The 22,152-nt window shown below is 43.8% G+C and overlaps 2 protein-coding genes across 3 annotated transcripts; one reads left to right on the forward strand and one right to left on the reverse strand.

The window, feature by feature from the left end:
- Positions 1–2,141: 2,141 nt before the first annotated feature.
- Positions 2,142–8,338, reverse strand: CD3D (CD3 delta subunit of T-cell receptor complex). Its single transcript, XM_082683667.1, has 5 exons — positions 8,087–8,338; positions 5,836–6,048; positions 5,247–5,378; positions 4,908–4,951; positions 2,142–4,689 (listed from the first exon to the last, which is right to left on the reverse strand). The coding sequence occupies exons 1-5, from the start codon at positions 8,139–8,141 to the stop codon at positions 4,624–4,626; spliced, it is 510 nt and encodes a 169-aa protein (XP_082539793.1). The 5' UTR covers positions 8,142–8,338; the 3' UTR covers positions 2,142–4,623.
- A 1,161-nt stretch (positions 8,339–9,499) lies between these two features.
- CD3G (CD3 gamma subunit of T-cell receptor complex) lies at positions 9,500–18,383 on the forward strand. Of its 2 annotated transcripts, none has more exons than XM_082683666.1 (7): positions 9,500–9,720; positions 14,988–15,011; positions 15,477–15,698; positions 16,299–16,430; positions 17,048–17,091; positions 17,496–17,575; positions 18,206–18,383. In XM_082683666.1, exons 1-6 carry the CDS (start codon positions 9,666–9,668, stop codon positions 17,559–17,561), a joined length of 543 nt encoding a protein of 180 aa, XP_082539792.1. In that variant the 5' UTR covers positions 9,500–9,665; the 3' UTR covers positions 17,562–17,575; positions 18,206–18,383. The 2 variants fall into 2 exon arrangements, with proteins under 2 accessions (XP_082539792.1, XP_082539791.1); XM_082683665.1 differs by having other exon boundaries at positions 9,505–9,720; positions 17,496–17,579.
- Positions 18,384–22,152: the final 3,769 nt, after the last annotated feature.

Genomic DNA, 22,152 nt, shown 5'->3' on the forward strand with positions numbered 1-22,152 from the left:
CTCTGAGGAAGAGGGAGCTCTCTGCCTCTAGACTGCCTTTGGACTCAAGCTGCTACATCAGCTTATCCCTGGGTCTCCAACCTGCCAGTTCACCCTGCCGATTTCAGACTTGCCAATGTTCACTGTCGTAATTCCTTAAATCTCTCTCTCTCTCCTCTTTCCTCCCTTCCTTCTCTCTCCTCTGTCTCCTACATACATATCCTGTTGGTTCTGTTTCTCTGGAGAACCCTAATAACCAACCCTGATACCTAAACAGGCAAAATCTTTACAAGAAAAAAAAAAAACTGGGGTTCCTGGGTGGCATTCGGTTGGGCCTCTGCTTTTGGCTCAGGTCATGATCTCAGGGTCCTGGGATCGAGTCCCACATCGGGCTCTCTGCTCAGCAGGGAGCCTGCTTCCTCCTCTCCCTCTCTCTGCCTGCCTCTCTGCCTTCTTGTGATCTCTGTCTGTCAAATAAATAAATAAAATCTTTAAAAAAAAAAAACCGCAGACCAATATCCCTTACAAATAGATGCAAAAATTCTTCAGTAGATTTTAACAAATTTAATCTAATAATATATAAAAATAAATTTAATCTAATAAAATATATGTAATATATTTTTTTTAAAAAGCCAGTCACCTGACTGGCTCAGTCAATGGAGATGCAACACTCATTCTTGGGGCTGTGAGTTCAAGCCCCATGTTGGCAGTAGAGTTTACTTTAAAAATATATCAACATCAATAATAAATAGGCATTTATTATATATTATATATAAATAAATAATGACATAAAATATAAATATCTAAATATGTTATATATAAATAAATATAAAATATATATGTTAAAGAATAATACATAATGACCAAGTACAGTTTATTTTAGGAATGCAGGATCGGTGTAACAGATCGTATCCCCAATGTAATTTATCATATTAACCGACTAAAGAAATAAAACCATACAATCATCTCAATGGATACAGAAAAAACATTTGACAGTACTCAACTATTTTTACTAAACATTTCCAGCAAACTAGAAAGAGAGCGCATTATCCTCAATCTGTTTAAGAGCCTCTAAGAAAAACCTATGGCCAGTATCATCCTTAATGATGAGAGACAAGGTTTCCCCCTAAGATCACAAATAAGGCAAGAATATCCTCACTTCCCCTCTCCTCAACATTGTATGGGAGGTTCTAGCCACCATAATAAGCCAAGGAACTGAAATAAAATACACTCAGATTGGAAATGGAAAAGTTAAACTGCCTTTATCTACAAGCAACATTATCATCTATGTAGAAATTCAGGTGGGCTTTACCAAAAAAATGGTACTATAATTAATATGTGAATTTACGAAGTTTTCAGGGTATAGGATCAATATACAGAACAACTGTATTTCTAGATATTAACAATGAAACAACTGGAAATTGAAAGTTTAAAAATACCATATAAAAAAACATGAAAACATAAAAAATACTGGAGTGCCTTTGTGGCTCAGTCATTAAGCATCTGCCTTCGGCTCCCTGCTGGTGGAAGACCTGCTTCTCCCTCTCCCACTCCCCCTGCTTGTGTTCCTCTTTCATTGTGTCTCTGTAAAATAAATAAATAAAATCTTTAAAATATATATATATAAAATACTTAGGGGATAAATCTGACAAAAGCTGTGCTCATGGATTGGAAGAGTCAATGTCATTAAGATGTAGATTCTCAATAAATGAAACAAGATGGGATTGGGAGGGAGAAAAACCATAAGTGACTCTTAATCTCACAAAACAAACTGAGGGTTGCTGGGGGGAGGGGGGTTGGGAGAGGGGGTGGGGTTATGGACATTGGGGAGGGTATGTGCTTTGGTGAGTGCTGTGAAGTGTGTAAACCTGGCGATTCACAGACCTGTACCCCTGGGGATAAAAATATATTATATGTTCATAAAAAATTAAAAATTTAAAAAAAAAAAGATGTAGATTCTCCCCAAGTTGATCTATAAACTCAACATGACCCTGATCAGAATCCCAGCAGGCATTTTATAGTACCTGAGAAGGTAATTCACATGGGACTACAAAGGACCTAGAATACCAGACTACTTTCTTTAAAAGTTGCATCTCAGTCCATTCACTCCTGAGTATTTATCCAAAAGAAATAAAAGCATACATCCACACAATAACTTATATGTGACTATTCATGGAAGCTTTATTTGTAACAGCCCAGGCCAGGAAATAACCCACAAGAATATCAACAGGTGAATGGGTAAATAGCCTGTGATATATCCATACAGTGGAATACTACTGTACAGTACAAAGGAATAAAATATTAGTAAAACGTATGAATCACAAAATAATTATGCTGAAGCATAAGAAGTCAGACCAAAAAAAGAGTACATGTTACATTATTACACTTACATAAAAATCTAGAAAAACAAAAGCTAATCTATAATGACAGAAAGCAGATCAGTGGTTGCCTGGAGGGTAGGGGGGTAAGGAGAGGAAGGAGGGGGGAATTGCATATGAAGGGGCCCAAGGAAACTGTTCAAGGTGTTGATATGTTCATTACCTTTTTTGCAGTGATGTCTCACAAGTATATACATATGACAAAACATCACATGTATACTTTAAATATATGTAGTTTATTCATGTAGGTTTACCTCAGTAAAGCTGTTTTCTTAATTTACTTTTTAATTAATTTATTTATTTGGGAGAGAGAAAGAGAGAGAGAGTGTGTGTGTGTAGGGAGGAGAGGGAGAGGGAGAGAATCTCAAGCAGACTCCCCACTGAGTGTCAACCTCCAACACAGGTCTCAATCTCACAACCCTGAGATCATGACATGAGCCAAAATCAAGAATCGCACACTCAACTGTCTAAGACACCCAGGCACCCCAGGTGCAAAAGAGGGATTAAAAGCACAAAAAAAGAGGGATGCCTGGGTGACTCCATCAGTTACGCATCTGCCTTCGACTCAGGTCATGATCCCAGGGTTCACGGATCAAGCCCCGCATCAGGCTCTCTGTTCAATGGGGAGCCTGCTTTTCCCTTCACCTTCTGCTCCCCTATTTGCACTCTGTCTCTCTTTCTCACAAATAAACAAATTAAAAAAAAAAAAAACTTAAAACACACACACACACAAAGGAGATCCAAAGGGACACAAGTTTCCAGAAGGGCTAGGGCAGCTTTATCAATCATGGTTTCATGATGAAATCACCTTAAGCCACTTTGAAAGTCCTGATGCTTTCACCCAAGATAATCAGGAGTTCTGGAGATTCCCAGGTGTGTGCAATGGTGAGAACTGGTGAAAGGTATGGGAGAATCTAAGAGCCTACAAGGACTACAAGGTGAAGGGAAGTGTGCAGGGTGTGGAAAGGAGGTAAGTACTGGGTGGGTAGATGTCACCAGAAAGTTGCCCAAGGTGGAGGGATCCTATGTGGAAAGCTGGAGGCAGGCTGCAGAGGACTACAGTCCTAGGGATGTAAAGGGTAGAAAGAAGTCATGACCACGAATGAAGCATGTGTACCTTGGAAGTTTATAGTCTCTAACAAAATCAGCATCTGTGTATAGCTCACAAAGATGGTGGGCAGAATCATCCAGATCTCTGGCTGGCTCCCTCTTTCTGAACCCTGGTCTTGGAAAGTCCTACTCTTATGAAACTGTCCCGAAGATCTTTCAGTTACTGTAGCTCAGAGAACAAAAGGAGGGGTTGCCCCTGTGGTAGACAGGAACAGCGTAAAGGATACAAAAGCATCCATGGCCTCACTCTTCCTCAAAACTGGAGACTCTGAATGGGGCAGCTTCAGAATCAGCTGAGGGCTAGGTGCCTAGAGTAGGGCCCAAGTGTCTATATTTTTAATAAATCCTTCAGGCTCCCAAAGTTCAGCACCACCACTAACCCACTAGAGAACGTGACTTCCACTGAAAATATCCCAAGCTCCTGTCCACTCTCCAATTCCAGCTTTCCAAGTGGGTGAAGAGGGGTAATAAAGAGTTTCTGATATTAGTTTATCATGCAGAAGACGGGGTGGGGCAGGAACAGATTCTGAGGAGAGGAAGTTGAGTGGTACCTTCTATAGAGGAGGAAAGGGTCCTGAATGGGCTTATGGGGCAACCTCCTCACAGCTAGTGGTTACCGATCCACAGCGGTCAAAAAGACAAGGCCAGCCCCTTAGCAGAAGTGGGACTTGGTCACACATGCTCTCCAAGTCTTGATAAAAAGTGATCTCTTGGCCCTTGATGTTTCCACCTCCTCTGCTCATGATGTCATGGAAACTTTAGTGCGGCTGGGTCTGTAAACACTGCCTTTAACTGTGGTGAGGAAACCAAAGCCCTTCAGGGGTTGTAACAGGGGCTGGAGGCAACAAGCAGCTGAGAGAGTGTGGTAGAGCCGCCCCCACCCCCAGGAAGCCCACCAGGCCAGAAACACCAGTGGGCCAGAATGGGGTGGGAGACAACCCATCACACTGTCCATCTGGGGCAGAGGAATGGAAGCAACGAAGGAAGGACAGAGGTGGCAGGGAGGGCAAGGGTCCAGCCAAGGCAGGACAACTCCCGTGCCTTGTCCAAGAGCCTCGAAAAGTCCAGGCACCTGCTGAGTGAGAGAAGACATCTTTATTGGCTGATCAAGGGAAGAAGGTACAGTCGATACTCCCATAAGCCACTGGTGTCAGGTTCACTTCTTCCGAGGCCAGTTTTCACCAAGATGACTATACTGAGCATCATTCCGATCCCGAAGGGGCTAGGAGGTGAGAAGGGAAATCAGTGAGGCAGGGTCAGATTCTCCCAGGGAAGACCCCAGTAGGCCCCAGAGATGAGAGCTCATGCTGAGTTTTCCAGCCCTGCCATTGATGAGTTCCCTGCTAGAACCTTTCATCCATACACAGAACACCTAGCAACAGCCTCTTCCTCCCTTCCCATTCCCCTCCCATTCATGTCTCTTTCCCCCTCACAGCTCACCTGATAGAGCTGGTCATTTTCCAACAGAACTTGAGTGTCAGCAGCTAGAAGAAACGGGGAAAGAGTCATCAAGGGCCTAGGAGGAGGGGACAGTGAGACCCCATGAACACTACAAGAGGACAGCAGCTGGTTGTACCCTCAGAAGTCTACATGGGCAATATGGGCACAAGTCTTCCAATAACCAGAGTTAGGAATCCTTAGAGATTGCAAGAGTGATTCCCAGAGGAGACACAACCCACTGCCAGCCCCATTCTTTGCAGGTCCGCACTCACACCCACATCCACAACATACGTGTGCACGTGTGCATGCATGAACGCACACTCTGTCCCTTCCACTTACCCTTAGAGAACCTTCCAGTCTCATGTCCAGAAAAGCAATAGACCCCCAAAGCAAGGAACAGAGTGGCGAGTAGGTCAGTGATGATAATGCCAGCCAGGGAAGCTGAGTCCAGCTCCACACAGTTCTGACACACTGCAGGGGGGTGGGGATGAGAGGAGAACTGGAGAGCCTTCAAGACCAGGGAACCATCTCTGCCTCGTAGGGCAACCCCGGGACCTCACACCAGGACCCAAATTCAGTAAGATCCCTAGAAAAAGGCCTGCTGATACCCTTGCTACATCCACCTCCACCCTTCATCCCAAGGAATCCCTGAAAAGGAGCCAAGTAGCAGTACCAGCTTTGTAAGAATGCAAACAAGTCTGCAGGGCCAAACCACTCTCCCAACCCAGCCTCTACTGCTTGAGTACCAAGGCCCCTGCTATTTTTTTTTTCCATTAGTTAAGCTCCAAAGTCTGGTGCACACCATTACAAGAGGGACCCCCACTTTGTTTAGAGAACAGGTTGGTCCAGCATGGTCCTTTCTGGCTATAAGCTTCTCATATCCAGAGGTCCCATTCATTTCAAACCAGAGGGTCCAGAAGGCACATACTTCGAAAATATACTTGCGTAAAAGGGCGTTTGTGTTCTTGTTCATCTGTCCCGTTGCACATATACATTCCTCGTGGGTCCAGGTTGCGTTTTCCCAAGTTCCACATTTTACCATGTGGTAATGGCTGTGTTCCCTCCCACCACTCGATGTTGGTGTCACACCTCAGGAACACCATGTCCTCAAGCTCTTCTACGGTTATCTTGGAGGGGCTCCCTACGAGGAAAACAACAGCAAACCAAAACCCAACCAGGACTGCAGCCAACTGTTTGGTCTGCAGCAGATGCCTTATTCTGCTGAGTTTGTACTTGAAAAGGACCACTTTCTAAGTCTAGGACAATTTATGGTTTCTAGTGTGAGAGACAGAAGTCACAAGAAAAAGGCTTTGGGAGGCTCCCCGTGAACTACAGGGGCCAGGAAGGATGCAAGGATTCAGTCCCAGCAGAGGACAGACCCTGATGGACATGGAGCCAAATTGGAAATCATGGAGCCAACTGGATCTAAGAACCTTCCTGGAAAGAAGTTCAGACCACTGATTAGAAGTAGAAGGGGAGGGGCCCCTGGGTGGTTCAGTGGGATAAGCCTCTGCCTTCAGCTCAGGTGGTGATCCCAGGATCCTGGGATCCTGGAATCGAGCCCTGCATCGGGTTTTCTGCTTGGCTGGAAGCCTGCTTCCCCTTCTCTCTCTGCCTGCCTTTCTGCCTACTTGTGATCTCTTTCTGTGTTAAATAAATAAATAAAATCTTAAAAAAAATAAAAGTAGAAGAAGAGTATAGATTACTGAAACATTCAAGAAATATGGAAATGCAGAAGACTGTTCCTTGGCTGGAGATGTCCACATTTGTTTTCCAACAAAACTTTTTTTTTTTAAGATTTTATTTATTTATTTGAGAAAGAGATAGAGAGCAGGAGCGGGGTGGGGGAGGGAGAAAGGGAGGGGCGGATGGAGAAGTAGCCTTCCTGCTGAGCAGGGAGCCCAAGGAGGGGCTCCACAAGGGGCTGGATGAGGGGTTCAATCTCTTGACCCTGAGATCATGACCTGAGCCAAAGGCAGATGCTGAACTAACTAAGCCACGTAGGTGCCCCTCCAACAAAGCTTCTAATTCTACTTCCCAGCCATCTATAACCCTCCCACTTCAGCTTCTCATCCTCTTCCCTCCCGCTTTGCCCCTGCCCCCACAACTACCAAGAGAATAGGACTCTCGTCACTAACGTCTTTCTTGGGACCGGTGATGGTTGGGGTAGGAGAAAAGCTGGTATGGATTACTAGCCCAGCAATCCAGAAGGAGACCCCGGGAAAAATCCCATGTAAAGATTTTTATTTGTTCTAACCTTGCTTAAGGGTAAGGAGGTAGAAAAAATTGTTTTATCAAATTCATTCTTGGTGCGTCACACAAGTCAAGGCTTCTAGGGAGTTTGAGGGCTGGAGGTATGCGCAGGGCCTTTCTAGATCCACTGAACTGTTTTGACTGAGAACACCTCCACAACCCACAGAGACATGGGAATCTGTATCTCCAATCCCAGGGAAAAGTGGAGTCCAGATTCTCCCTGAATTCATATTCCATTACCAATTTGAATACAAGAGCATCTTCTAGAAAATCCCCCAAAGAGCTGTTTCTTGTGCATCTCACACAGGCCAAGGTTATATCACATCCTATAATCATGCTTTCCATGAGGATCTGTTTCCATTGGAAATCCTGGATGTCCCAAAGCATTTGTCCCAGTTTTCCTGAGATTGAGGGGGTTTCTGGGACAAGACACTACCAGTTTTAAAACCAGGCAAACCAAGATGAGTTGATTATCTTACCATCCCAGATATGCCCTCCTTCCTTCTCCACCTAAACTCAACTTTCTCTTAAAACATCCCCCTGAGTACGGGGTCATGGCTCCGTATGGTGACAAATGATGGCCAAATCACTAAGAGTACTAATCCCAGAGCCTCCCTGTCCTAGAAGAAATAGTGTTCCCTTATCAGTCCTAGGCTCAGGCTCCTGCAAACGGCACATTTCCTGCAGATCTCTGGCCTAAGGCCCTTAGAGGGGCATTCAAGGCCAACATACATGCCTAGGTAGACTCAAAGCCAAGAGCCTGTTTCCCAATCTGAACCCTGTACTACATCCCAGCCCTCCTTGACAACTCTGCTTGAAAGTGAAGCTAGCACTGAGAAGGACTTTAACGTGGAGCCCAGTCCAGGTGCAAATGTTCCTCTCGCATCCCTTGTCCAAGATGTCCTCACCATCTAGAGAAGCCTTACCTTGGGAGAGAAGGACAGCCAGTATCAGGCCAGCCAGAAACCTACAGTGTTCCATTTTCCAGCAGAATTCCTTCAGTAGGTAGACCCAGGTCACAGAACTATCCACCAGGGTGAAAGACACCCTCCTCCCACTGACTCATGGGTACCCGGAAAAAGTAAAGGTGTGGGGGAGGAACCAGAAGACGCCTATCTGTCTGCTCTCTGCCGTTGATCAGAGGAGACTGTCAGGGCAGGGCAGAGTGGGGGTGGGGTAGAAAGGAAGCAGGTGCAAATGGTTCTTTCTCTGAGCACAGAGCTTGGGGGTGAGGTGAAAGAGATAGCAGAGAATGTGGAAAATGTTGCCTAGACCTCTAGGAAGTAAAAGAAGGTGTAGGATGTTCTTTCCCAACTCACTGATGAAAAACAGTAATTCCAGAGTTTCTGTCAACAGCGTAACTACATTTACTCACCCCCTGAAAACTCACCCCCAGCTCTCAAAACCCTTGAGAAATACTGTGAACCCCATCCCATAAGCCATACCAGCAAGGTTCCTCCCATTTCTGGTCTTTCTTGGGACTCCGCCCAAGGTCCTCCTTGGACAGCCTGGGACACCAGATTACAAGTAGCTTTTTAAACCGGACGTTTGAATCCCAGCTCCAATACTGCCTACCCAGTGGGCCTGGGCCAGTCATGGAATTTTTCAGAGCCTAATTCTCTGCGTATGCCAATAAGGATTCAGACAAAAAGTTTTCATGGTACATGAGATACCACATTTGCTCAGTAAGAGACAGTTATTAATAACAATGTGATTGACTCACCAGGAGACAAGAGGACTTTTCTCCCCTGTGGCCTATGAGGATCCAAACTCTCTACGCTGCCCAAGTCAGACTGTAATTTACCTGAGGGCAGAGATAGCACATGTCTTGCTCCCTCTGTATCTCCATCACCTGGCTTGTGCCTGGCACATGACTAGAGGTTCTGTAGATGTTTTTGTTGACTCACTGATGGACTGGCTGAGGGAGCCAGGGGCCTAAGATCCTGGAAACTTGGTTCAGGCTCTGACGCCTGGAAATATATGGCTTGTCTTATTCCAATTTTCCTACCTATTCTCATCCAGGCAGGCCCCTTTTTGATGATCTTGTCTCCAAAGAGCAGTGAAAAATTCCTGAATAAGGGCTTGAGCACGTAAGGTTTCTCACTTAAATTCATGAGTTCTAGCAACCAACTGACATCCTAGCAACAAGAGGTGGCAGAGATGTTTACCCCTCTCATGAAGAAAGGGGCCCATCTCCTACCCAGAACCCAAGGGGTTTCTCTGTGCAAGCTGTCTCTGAGATGGAGAAGCAGTCCTCTCTCCCTTTCCCTCCCACATCTTCCCATTCTCTACTCCTTCACAAGCAAGATACATATGCACCTGCAGACCTCCTGAGGCCCCTCTCTGCCCACGTCTGAAGTAGAGGGTGGTGGTTCTGGATTCAAGCCTTCTTTCAGGGGCCCCAGGCTGAGGGATGCTGGGCGGAGCCAGACGAGCTGCTCTGCAGGCTGGCGGTTCTGCTGGGAGTTGCTTCGTGCTTCTTTCGGGGGAAAGACAGAGACTGACATGGAACCGGGGAAGCATCTGGCTGGCCTCATCTTGGCTGTCACTCTTCTTCAAGGTACGGGGTTCTGGTAGTCTGGAGAAAGGCTCAGGGGAAGAGATCATTACTGGGAAAGAAATGGTATTGGGATCTCTAACCTCAAGGCTACCTCAGATGTCACACTAGAATTCTGAGAAAGAAGGGCAAAATGAAGCCTCTTACTGTTCTCTGCTAGAGAGAAGCAGTGTCCAGTGGGAGAGATGGGGTCCTTGTCTCTTAAGAAATGAAAACAGCAGACTTTACTGGCTAGAGGGAAGACCCGGATGCCGCCATCTTAGGTTGAATGTAGCCCCAAAGGGCACAGGCCAGGGACCTGAAAAGAATAAGTGTGTGTTCCTTAACTCAGAGCTGGAGTTCGGGGGAGAACTATAAGGCACTCACCCAGTTGGTCATAGGGCCAACAGGTCAACAAATATGAGTGAGATCCTGCTACATGATATGCTAGGAGGATATAAGGAAGGATAAGAACCTTCTGCCCATGGGCGCCTGGGTGGCTCAGTTGGTTAAGCAACTGCCTTCGGCTCAGGTCACGGTCCCGGAGTCCTGGGATCAAGTCCCACATCGGACTCCCAGCTCCATGGGGAGTCTGCTTCTCCCTCTGACCTTCTCGCCTCTCATGCTCTCTCTCACTGTCTCTCTCTCAAATAAATAAATACAATCTTTAAAAAAAAAAAAAAAAAAGAACCTTCTGCCCTAGTGAGCTTATAGTCTAATTGGAGAGAGAAGCTTCGGTGTCACTAGACTAAGTGTAAGGTCCAATATAGGATGCCTGGATGAATATTCTGTTGGACATAAACAATGGGAAGTGGATGACCTGGGTTGATGCCTGGAATCTGGACTAGAGATGGTTCTCCACATGCTGAGGGAAACACAAAAGTTGCTGGAATCATACAAGGATTACGTGAGATGTGAGGAGGAGGGCCTGAGGATGGAACCGAGAGGATATTAACCTTTAAAGGGCAGTTAGAGGGGCGCCTGGGTGACTCAGCGGGTTAAGCCTGTGCCTCAGCTCAGGTCATGATCTCCAATTCCTGGGATCAAGCCCCACATCAGGCTCTCTGCTCAGCGGGGAGCCTGCTTCTCCCTCCCCCCACCCTCTGCCTGCCTCTCTGCCCACCTCTGATCTCTGTCAAATAAATAAATAAAATCTTTTTAAGGAATAAATAAATAAATAAATAAAGGGTAGTTAGAGTAAAACATCTCACAAGAGATAAGAGGATGATCAAAGAGCTGGAATAATCAGATAATGCAACACGAAGGGAGCAGAGAACTTCCAAAAGGAAAGAATCACCAATAATGAAATATTATAGAGACATCCTGCTGATAGAAGAATATATTTAAAAGTTTAAGCCTGTGGGATTTAACAAAATAAAGGCCACAGTTGATTTATAACCCTTTCATTGGGGTGGTATGAGGGGGAACCAAATGGAAGTGTGTAGAAGATGAAGACGGTGATGAAGTACCAAGTGTAGACTGTCTTTAAAGACGTTTGGATGAGAAGAGAAGAGAGTTTGAGTGGTAAATAAAAAAGGACATAGGATCTAAGATGAAATATTTTTGAGTGTGAGAGAAATGTGAGCCCATTTCTAGGCTAAAGGAAAATGCAGAGAGTAGAGCAAGTTCCTGGAGCTAATGTTGAAAGGGTGGGGTCAAGGACGCAGAGGAGAAGGCAAGAGAGAGGAAGTGCAAATGGCTTTGGCCATGGGTAGGTGTGTAGTTGGGAAGGAAGCTGGAGAAGGTCATTACGGCATCTACGTTCTCAATGACCTAAGTGGTAGATGATGCCACTTGCTAAAACTGAGCTTGGTGTTCCTGAGTGGGGGACTCAAGGAGGACAGTGAGAGTTTAGAATGATTTCTGCAGGAAATTGGGGGGAAGAGCCACTGAAGACCACACAGGTGGAGGGGCAGGGCTGAAAGCCTGTGTGAAGCAGCTAGATATAGCAGAAAGAGCAATGGAAACTGGAACTCTGGGTCCGGATCAGCCACAAGTGAGCTGTGTGAACTTGGATGATCTCTCCTTCCTATGGGCTCTGTCCTCTTACCAGTCAGCCTAGGAAATTTGGCTACATGAGCACTCAAATCCTAAAAAGAAAGAAGACTCACAGAAGCAAAATTAAAGGATGTTAGCAATCAGTTGGACCCTCTCTCCTATAGAATCTGAGTTAGAACAAGGGGTCCCTTTGTCCCTCCCATGGTGATCAGGTGGTCAAGAAGGGCCGCTGGTGAGAAATCTGCTTAACTGTTTGCTTTGCTTTTTTTTTTTTTTAATTTTTTTTTTAATTCATTCGTGCACTCACTCAACAAATATAAAGCTACCATGTTCCAAACTCTGTTGAGTACAATTAATAATCATTTCAACCTTGCAAGAAGTTCTAAAACAGCTGACTCCTTCCAACTATTTCCATACTTTTTTTTCCCCTTCATACTTTGATTCATGCTTCATCTGTCCCCACCATACACTCCACCTCTAGACACACTACTTCTCTGTCCTTTTCCAACCTGTCTTTGCTCCGCTCCTCCTTCTCCCCAGGATGCCTTTTTCTGTCCAGCGAACTCCCAATCATTCAAGTTCCAACCAAATGTCACTTTCTCTGTTAAGTTTTCCCTGTCCCTGACTCTTGGGCAAAATCAATAGCTTCTAGCCCCTTTCAAATGCATTTGCATGAATACTAAAGATAATTTATATGTTCTATTATGTTAGTTACATCGGTGTTTATTTTTCCTGCTTCACTGTAAACTCTTTGGAGGCAACAAGTTAGTTCTTTGTATCACCACTCCTGTCTTTCACACAGCTTAATCAAGTCAGGTACGTCAGCATACCTGGTAAATGTTTGCATTCAATCCAATTGAACTGAATTCTGGTGCTACTTCTCTGTAGTACAACAAGGAACGCAACTCCACTACTCTTGAGTTTTGAGACAGATTTGAAGGCTATTGAATAGCTACCCCCCACCCCAGGACCTCCAGGGTTTCTACAAAAAAAATAAAAATAAATAAAAAATGGATTACCAAGGCTGAGGATTTTAGAAGTACTCAAAAAGCCTTTAGATCACGTAAACCCACTTTTGATGGAGCTTTAGCAGCTAAAAAAAAAAAAAAAAAAGCAGAGTGGGGGCACCTGGGTGGCTCAGTGGGTTAAAGCCTCTGCCTTCGGCTCAGGTCATGATCCCACAGTCCTGGGATTGAGCCCTGCATCGGGCTCTCTGCTCAGCAGGGAGCCTGCTTCCCCCTCTCTCTCTTCCTGCCTCTCTGCCTACTTGTGATCTCTATCTATCAAATAAAATAAATAAAATCTTTAAAAAAAAAAAAAGCAGAGCATTCCAGACCATGCGTGCAATACTTTGATGTATATTGCCGTATAGTTCTGATGCTAACCATCCAGAATTAACATTAGACCCCACAGGTCAAGGGCACTGTGCCCAACAAGACTGCCCTCCCTTTGAGTTCCAGGCACAAGTTCAGTGGTTCCTATACCACCTAAACTTCTGACAAGCTGGGTACAAACCTGGAGGGTTTGTACGATTTGACGATTGGTTACAACAACTCACAAAACTCAAGAAGGCACATATTTACTATTACAGCTCAAATTTTTAAAAAATAGATTTATTTGGGACACCTGGGTGGCTCAGTTGGTCAGGCGGTTGCCTTCGGCTCGGGTCATGGTCCCAGCGTCCTGGGATCGAGTCCCACATTGGGGGGGGTCCTTGCTCAGCAGGGAGCCTGCTTCTCCCTCTGCCTCTGCTGCCACTCTGCCTGCCTGTGCGCGCTCTCTCTCTCTCTCTCTCTGACAAATAAATAAATAAAATCTTTTTTAAAAAATAGATTTATTTATTTACTTACTTACTTACTTACTTACTTGTTTGAGAGAGAGCATGAGCAGAGTGAGGGCAGAAGTAGAGGCAGGCTCCCCACTGAGCAGGGAACCCCAACCTGGGGCTCAGTCCCAGAACTCCAGGACCACGACGTGAGCTGAAGGCAGATGCTTAATGACTGAGCCACCAAGGTGCCCCTTTACTATTACAGTTTAATTATAAAAAATAAAATCAGCATTTTTCCAAATGAAGAGGTGCGTAAGGTCTGTGAAGGTCCTGAACACAGAGTTCCTGTACCCTCTCCCTGCGGAAATAGAATACATCACCCTCCTAGTACATTGATACACTCACTAACAAGGAAGCTCCACTGAGAATTTTATTTCCCTTGACTTTTGGGGGGTTTTTTTACAGAAAGAGGGAGCAGTGGGAGAACAGATGGAGAGGTTGAGAATCTCAAGCAGGCTCTGCGCCCAGCACAAAGTCCAACACGGGACTTGATCTCACCACCCAGATATCATGACCTGACCTGAAACCAAGAGTCAGATGTTCAACCAACAGAGCCATGCATGGGCCCCTCCACTGAGTTTTTGTTTTTGTTTTTGTTTTAGGATTTTATTTTGTTATTTTTCGGAGAGAGAGACCAAGCAGAGGAGAGGCAGGAGGAGGGAAAAGGAGAAGCAGGCTCCCCACTGAGCAGGGAGCCTAATGTGGGGCTCGATCCCAGGATCCTGGGATCTTGACCTGATCCAGAAGCAGACACTTAACCAAATGAGCCACACAGGCACCCCTCCACTGAGTTTTTACTGGAGTTTCACGACATACATATAATTGATTGAATTGTTGGCCACGTGACCGAATTCAGTCTGCAGCTCCCTTCCTCAGACAAGCTCAGATTCCAGATTACACAGGTCTTGACCAGCCCCATCCTGAGTCATCTCATAACACAAATTCATGTATGGTCCAAAAGACCACCAAGGGGAACCTGAGTGGCTCAGTCGGTTGAGCATCCAACCCTTGATTTCGGCTCAGATCATGATCACAGGGTTGTGGGATCAAGCTCCGAGTGGAGCTCCATGCTCAGCAGGGAGTCTGCTTCTCTCTCTCTCCATCTCCCCCTACCATATGCTCTCTCATGCTTTCTCGCAAATAAATAAATAAATAAATCTTTTTAAAAATAAATAAATAAGCCCACCAAGAATAACACAGACACTCCTATCACTCGTGAAATTCCAAGGGTTTAGAAACTCCTTCCCAGGAATCTATGACAAAGACCCAACAAATTCTTTATTATACAACACCTTGAATTCAATTTGGTGAGTTAGGCTACAACCCAGGGAGGTAAGTATAGATACTGCCCACTCTTAGATTAGGATATCTATCTTGGCCTTGAATGACCAAGGAAATGATTACCTCAGGGCATCTGGACAACTCTATACCCAGCTAATACTCTGTCTCTCTTCTATCTCTATAGGTACGACAGCCGAGACAAAACAAGGTAGTGTGAATGGCTTCTTTCTATCCTCAAACTCTGAAGAAATTCATGGAAATATGGTTCCTACACTAGAAGCCCTAGAGGACTGAGTGACAGAAAGGATGGGATGATGGGTAATAATAGCAGTCAACCAAACGACTGGCCAGTCATGATCTTTCTGGGCAGCTTTCCTGAAGTCAAGCAATTAGCTCTCTAATTCTTGGAATAGAAACAGGACCCCAGCAGCTAGGCACTATTCAAAGTGGGACCCATGAACCAACACCACTGGCATCAAGTTAGAAATGCTCCATTTCAGCTCTTTCCCAGAACTACTAAGCAGAATCTGAAATTCTCACTAGATTGCCCATGGGAACCATGTGCACAGTAAAGTTTGAGAAGAGCTGCTACAGTGGTCTTGTTCTGATACCTCGAGGCAGGGAAAATTTCAGAAGAGAGATCCTTAACAGACGGTGACTTTTCCCTTTTCAGAAGTTCCTGTGGTAAAACTAGATGGCGATCAAGAAGATGGTTCGGTACTTCTGATTTGTAACTCAAAAGACACAAAGATCACATGGTATAAAGATGGGAAACCAGAAAATTCCTCGAATGGTGCTAAGCTGAATCTGGGAAGCAGTATCAAGGACCCTCAAGGGATATATCAGTGTAAAGGATCAAAGGGCATTTCAAAACCATTCCAAATATATTACAGAAGTATGTAATCCCCTTCGGTTTGTTTGTTATCTATCTATCTAGCAGTACTCACTATTCTGGTGGGCTTCTTATCCCTGATGAGTATGGGAATAGACACTAACCAGTTCTCGTTCTCTCAATCTCTGCTTGCCTCTTTTTGAATATAACAAGACAATTCCCTCATCTTCTTAGAAAAGCATACCTGGTCCTATAAAGCCTGGTTTAATTCTGGATAGGCAGTCATGAATTGGAGCCATCATCTATTTATATAAACTGAGTTGGGGTAGTTTCAGGGAGACAGAGGAGATTACAAGGTGAGCAGCAATGAAATGTAGAAGGCAGATGACCACAGAGAAGGGGATCTGATCTTCCTTCTATTTCACATATTTCCTGATGGTCAGACTTTATAGGTTTCCCCAGAATGCCTGGGAGATGGGGGGATATCAGGAAGTGTTGCATGCTTAAGTCCCAGGATCTTCCCAGGCAATTCCCCTAACAAACCTTGCACAGAGAGAGTCTGCTACCCTAGATGGAGGCATTAGCACGTGTAGGCAAGAGAAAAAGATTCAGGAGAACCACTTTCACACCTTGAAGGTGCCTTGTCCCTCCCTTTCCCCATAGTGTGTCAGAACTGCATTGACCTGAATGCAGGCACTGTATCCGGCTTTGTCTTCGCCGAAATCATCAGCTTTTTATTCCTTGCTGTCGGGGTTTACTTCATTGCTGGACAGGATGGAGTTCGCCAGTCCAGAGGTAAAAGAATGTTCCTCAGTGAGAAACCAGACCACCGGGGACCCTCAGTTTCCTTCCTACCAAAGTAGACCCTGTAGAAGAGATGAGGTGGGCACGTGTTGCCATCTAGCCCAACTGGGTGAAAAGGATCCTGTTGTGTTCACAGCATATTTACCTGTCTCAAGAACCACCTCCCTCTGATTTTCCTCCGATTCCTCTGAATTAAAAAAAAAAAAAAAAGCTACTTGATTGAACTAAGACATACAGAGAGAAACATACATGAATGGCAAGCACACAGCTAAACAAGCAAAGGTACCCATGAATCCAACACCCAGTTCAAGAGAGTATTACCCACACCCTAGACATCCCCCTTGTGGTCAATTCCAGCCTCTACCCATCCCCCAAAACCAGTATTATCCCAACTTATTGATCAATTTTGCCTGTTTACATTCCTTATGTCAATGCACTCATACAAAAGTACTCCTGTGTGTGTGCTTCTGTTACTCAAAAAACATGCCTGTGAAATCTTTCCACCTTGTTCTAGTTCACTCACTCATTACTGTTTAGTACTCCAGTGTGTGAATATAACCCAATTTCTTAGCCTACCTTGCGTTTTTTTGTTTGTTTGTTTTTTGTAGCTTCAGACAAGCAGACTCTGTTGTCCAATGACCAGCTTTACCAGGTAAGGGAGGGGGGAATGAATAATTACTATAATTAATAGTACAATTTGGGGGTGGGGGACAAGTTATTCAGAGGAGACCACACAGATAAGGAATTGCTTAGGGCACACAGGTTGATTACATAGTCACACTTTGGGTCGAATGAAGAGAAGAGAAATGAAGAGAAAGGTTGAGAGAGACTAAGGTCTGGATCCAGTGAGAAAAAACTGAAGAAACACGGAGAGGGACACCCAAAGAAACTGTAAACAGAGCCTCCGACCTCCTTGTCCTCTTTCACCCCCAGGATCGTGAAGCACCCACTCCAAAGCCTTGCACACAAAAAGCATTCAATACATGAGCATCAAATTAATTCACAGATGAGGAGGGAGGAGGGAAAATGAGTTTATGACTGTGCTGTTCTTTTTAGCCCCTCAGGGATCGGGAAAATGACCAATATGGCCACCTTCAAGGAAAGCGATTGAGGAAAAATTGAACTCAGGACTCAAAGTAGGTATGTCCTTCTACACCAGTTCTAAAAAATTACCTTTTCTGGGGCACCTGGGTGGCTCAGTAGGGTAAATGTCTGATTCTTGATTTTAGCTCGGGTCATGATCTCAGGGTTGTGATATGGAGCCCTGCACTGGGTTCTGTGCTCAGCGCAGAACCTGCTTAAGATTCTCTCTCTCTCTCCCTCTCCTTCTGTCCCTCTTCCCCAGCACCTGCTCTCTCATGAAAAACAAAACCTTTCCTTTACCTGCCTTCCCATCTGTTGCCAAGCCTATCTCCTTTTTCCAAGAAGCTATAAGCTTAGGGGAGGGTAGGTGACTGATAGTTCTTTGTCGTGAGGGGGCTATCCTGTTCATTGTAGGGTTGTCAGCAGCATCCCTGACCTCTCTCCACCAGATGCCAGGAGTACCCCCAGATGTAACAACCAAAAATATCTCCAGATATTTCAAGTGTCTCCCCCAGGGCAAAATCAACATTCATTACAAACCCCTGACCTCTATTAACCTCTTGATCAACCAATCAAGCAATCAGGAGTTCTGATTCAATCAATCAAGTTTCAATCAAGAAAACAGGACCCAAGCATTATTTGGTTTTCTGAACCAATCCCAATTTTTCTTTTTTTCAATCCAGGTGTTCTCTATGCTGGATAGATCCCAGAAACATGGCATTACACTTTGGAACACTCCTAGCGGAGAGACTTTCAGCCCTAATTCTAGACTCGAGTTTCCCAAAGGTGACAAATGGAGAAGAAAGTCCATCAGAGCAAATATGGATTTTTCTCAAAATAAAACTAAAAGGAAAGTAAAAATATGTATGGTGTTGCATGAGCGCCACCTATTGGGAAGTAATTTTCCTGTAAAAGAAAATGGAAAAGGTCCCATAACGCCCTCTATTTGAATATTACTTTTTAAACTTCTAATTTTTATTTACTTTCTGTAATTTACTTTCATAATTTACATCGTTCAAATATGCAATGAAAGGTCTCCCTCCACCTCCATCCCCAGCCATTCAGTTGTCCTTTCCAGAGACAAACAATATACTAGTTTCTTATGTATCTTTATAAGGTAAATATATAGGTATTTAAATCAGAGGTATTCTAGGCATACATGAGCAAACTCTTTTTTTTTTTCATAAGCACTCTTAAGTACACATTATTCTTCCCTTCCCTATTTTTCACACAAATGGTGTCATACTATACATCTTGCACTTTTCACCTAATAAACCTTAAGATTATTTCATATCAGTAAGTAAAGCAGTCTTTTTAAAGTGCAACCACATTACATAGACTCACTATGATTTATTTAATCACCCCGCATGGATAGACAAAATATTGCTGCCAATATTTTGCTCTTGCAATGCTGCAATGACTAACGTTGTATAAGTGTCATTTTAAAAATAATTTTATAGGGGGTGCCTGGGTGGCTCAGTTGGTTAAACGACCTGGGATCGCATTGGGCATTGGGCAACCTGCTGAGCGGGAGGTCTGCTTCTTCTTCTGACCCCTTCCCCTCTCATGCTCTCTCTCTCTCAAATAAATAAATAAAATTTTTTAAAAATAAAACAAAATAAATAAAAATAAAGGGCACCTGGGTGGCTCAGTGGTTTAAAGCCTCTGACTTCGGCTCAGGTCATGATCCCAGGGTCCTGGGCCCGAGCCACTGGTTGGGCTCTCTGCTCAGAAGGAAGCCTGCTTCCCCCTCTCCCTCTGCTTTATGTTCCCTCTCTGCTGTGTCTCTCCCTGTTAAGTAAATAAAATCTTTTAAACAATAAAAATAAAAATAATTGTATTGAGATATAATTTACATGCTATAAAATTCAGTCATTTTAAGCGATTTCCCCTGTTCTCAGTGACTTTTACAAAATTCACCCAGCTGTGTAATCACCATAATCATTAGAACGTTTCCATCACCCTCTTAAGATTTCTTCTGCTGTTTGCAGTCATTCCCTGTTTCCAATCTCAGCCCCAGGCAACCACTAATCTCTTTTCTGTCAGATTTGCCTTTTCTGTACATTTCATATAAATGGAATAATACAATATGCTATTAATTTATACAATGTGTTGGACACTTTCATGCCTATCTTTTTGTGGACCCCACGTTTTCATTTCTCTGGGGTTGATACCTGGGAGTGAAGAATTGCTGGGTTGTATGACAAATTTATGTTTAACTTTTTAAAATTCCCTGTACCATTTACATTCCCACTAGCAATGGATGAGGGTTTCTATTTCTCCAAATCCTCACCAATATTTGTTACCTTATTCTTTTTTTAGTATAGCCATTCTCCTAGGTATAAAATGGTATCTTATTTACCTTTAATTTGCATTTCCCTAATAACTAATGTTATTGAACATCTTTTCATATACTTGTCCGCCATTCTTTTATCTTTGGTGAAATGTCTATTCTAAATTTTTTTTTTAATTTGGATTGTTTGTATGTCTTACTGTGGAATTGAAAGAGGTCTTTATATTTTGAATACGAGTCCTTTATTACATATATGATTTGCGAATACATCTACCAGTCTGTGGCTTATCTTTTCATTCTCTTCATGGTGACTTTTGAAGCCAAAAAAATTTTAATTTTGGTGAAGCTTATTTTACCCATTTTTTTAACAAATTGTGCTTTTGGTATCATGCCTAAGAAATCTTTGCCAAACCCAAAGTCACAAAGATTTCTCCTATGTCTTCCTTTTATAGTTTCGAAAGTTTCATAGTTTTATTATTGACAGATGTAATTTTGAACATACTTAGGACAATTCATAACAAATACAAATAAATGAGATTTGGAAGCCATAATGTATTTGCACTTGTAATTTTATTAAATATTGCCAAATTGCACTTCATGGAGGTTACTCCCAATTACAATAATTGAGAGTGCTTTTTGCTCCATATTTTTTGAACTTTGCCAATCTGATAAGTTAAACATGGCATTGGGACGCCTGAGTGGCTCAGTTGGTTAAGTCGCTGCCTTCGGCTCCGGTCATGATCCTGGGGTCCTGGGACTGAGTCCCACATCGGGCTCCTTGCTCGGCAGGGAGCCTGCTTCCTCTCTCTCTGCCTGCCTCTCTGCCTGCTTGTGTGTACTCTCTCTCTCTCTGACAAATAAATAAAATCTTAAAAGAAAAAAAAAACTTAAACATGGCATCTCAGTATAGTTTTTTTTTTAAGATTTTATTTATTTCTTTGACAGACAGAGATTACAAGTAGGCAGAGAGGCAGACAGAGAGAGAGGGGGAAAGCAGGCTCCCTGCCAAGCAGAGAGCCCGATGTGGGGCTCAATCCCAGGACCCTGGGACCATGACCTGAGCCGAAGGCAGAGGCTTTAACCCACTGAGCCACCCAGGCGCCCCTCAGTATAGTTTTAATTTATGTTTTCCTTATAAAAAAAATAGAAGTGAACCATGTGTTCTTCCTTCTCATGATATATAGGGTCATATTCTTTTATCTTTTTCTTATTGACTTGCAATAGCCCTTTAATACGAGTGGGAAACTAGATCTTTTGTTTGTGATATTAGTTGTAGATATTTTTCCAATTTTGGCATTTGTTCTTTGACTTGATGATGATTGGTTTTCTGTGTACATTTTATTTACCTGCATATAGTAGAATTCACTGGTCTCTTGCAGCTTCTAGGTTGTTTCCTATTTAGAAAGGTCTTCCCCAATTTAAGATTTTTCTTTCAGGGGCGCCTGGGTGGCTCAGTCAGTTAGCATCTGTCTTCAGCTCAAGTCATGATCCCAGGGTCCTGGGATCCAGCCCCATATTGGGCTGCCTGCTCGGTGGGAAGTGCCACTCCCAACTGCTCATTCTCTCTCTCAAATAAAGAAATAAAATCTTTTTTTTTTTAAGATTATTATTTTTAAAAAGTTTTCCTATGACTTCGTCTGGCCTTTTTATGGTTTCATTTTATACATTTAAATGAATGATCCATCTTGAATTAATTTTAATGTAAAGGCCTAACATACTAACTTGCACACTGCATAGCTACCCAATCATTCCAGAACTACTTTTTGAATTATCCATCTTATGCCCATTGATTTTGGAGGGTTTTTTAAAAGATTTTATTTGTTTATTTGACAGAGAGAGAGAGACAGTGAGAGAGGCAACACAAGCAGGGGGAGTGGGAGAGGGAGAAGCAGGATTCCTGCCCAGTAGGGCGGCCATGTGGGTTTCAGTCCCAGGACCTTGAGACAAAAACCTGAACCAAATGCAGACACTTAGTAACTAAACCACCCAGGCACTCCATGCCCATTAATTTTAAGTTACCACTCTACCCTCACCAGACTGTAAACTCCAAGCAGGAAAAGTCTTGTGTACTTTTTACTAATGTATCTTCAGAAACTAGCATAATGCTGGAATAAGACAAGCATTCAAGGGGCGCCTGGGTGGCTCAGTGGGTTAAGCCACTGCCTTCGGCTCAGGTCATGATCTTAGGGTCCTGGGATGGAGTCCCGCATCGGGCTCTCTGCTCGGCAGGGAGACTGCTTCCCTCTCTCTCTCTCTCTGCCTGCCTCTCCATCTACTTGTGATTTCTCTCTGTCAAATAAATAAATAAAATCTTTAAAAAAAAAAAAAAAGACAAGC

Source organism: Mustela nivalis, assembly GCF_964662115.1.
Source record: "Mustela nivalis genome assembly, chromosome: 9".
NCBI lineage: Eukaryota > Metazoa > Chordata > Mammalia > Carnivora > Mustelidae > Mustela > Mustela nivalis.

What these genes read in the sequence shown, in the direction of transcription:
- CD3G (XM_082683666.1), top strand. Translation starts at nt 9,666, where the DNA reads ATGGAACCGGGGAAGCATCTGGCTGGCCTCATCTTGGCTGTCACTCTT. An exon ending in GACAGCCGAGACAAAACAAG is followed by an intron (nt 15,012 to 15,476) that starts GTAGTGTGAATG and finishes TTCCCTTTTCAG; the next exon opens with AAGTTCCTGTGGTAAAACTA. An exon ending in CCAATGACCAGCTTTACCAG is followed by an intron (nt 17,092 to 17,495) that starts GTAAGGGAGGGG and finishes TGTTCTTTTTAG; the next exon opens with CCCCTCAGGGATCGGGAAAA.
- CD3D (XM_082683667.1), bottom strand. Translation starts at nt 8,141, where the DNA reads ATGGAACACTGTAGGTTTCTGGCTGGCCTGATACTGGCTGTCCTTCTC. An exon ending in GGCTGTCCTTCTCTCCCAAG is followed by an intron (nt 6,049 to 8,086) that starts GTAAGGCTTCTC and finishes TTTTCCTCGTAG; the next exon opens with GGAGCCCCTCCAAGATAACC. An exon ending in GACTGGAAGGTTCTCTAAGG is followed by an intron (nt 4,952 to 5,246) that starts GTAAGTGGAAGG and finishes CGTTTCTTCTAG; the next exon opens with CTGCTGACACTCAAGTTCTG.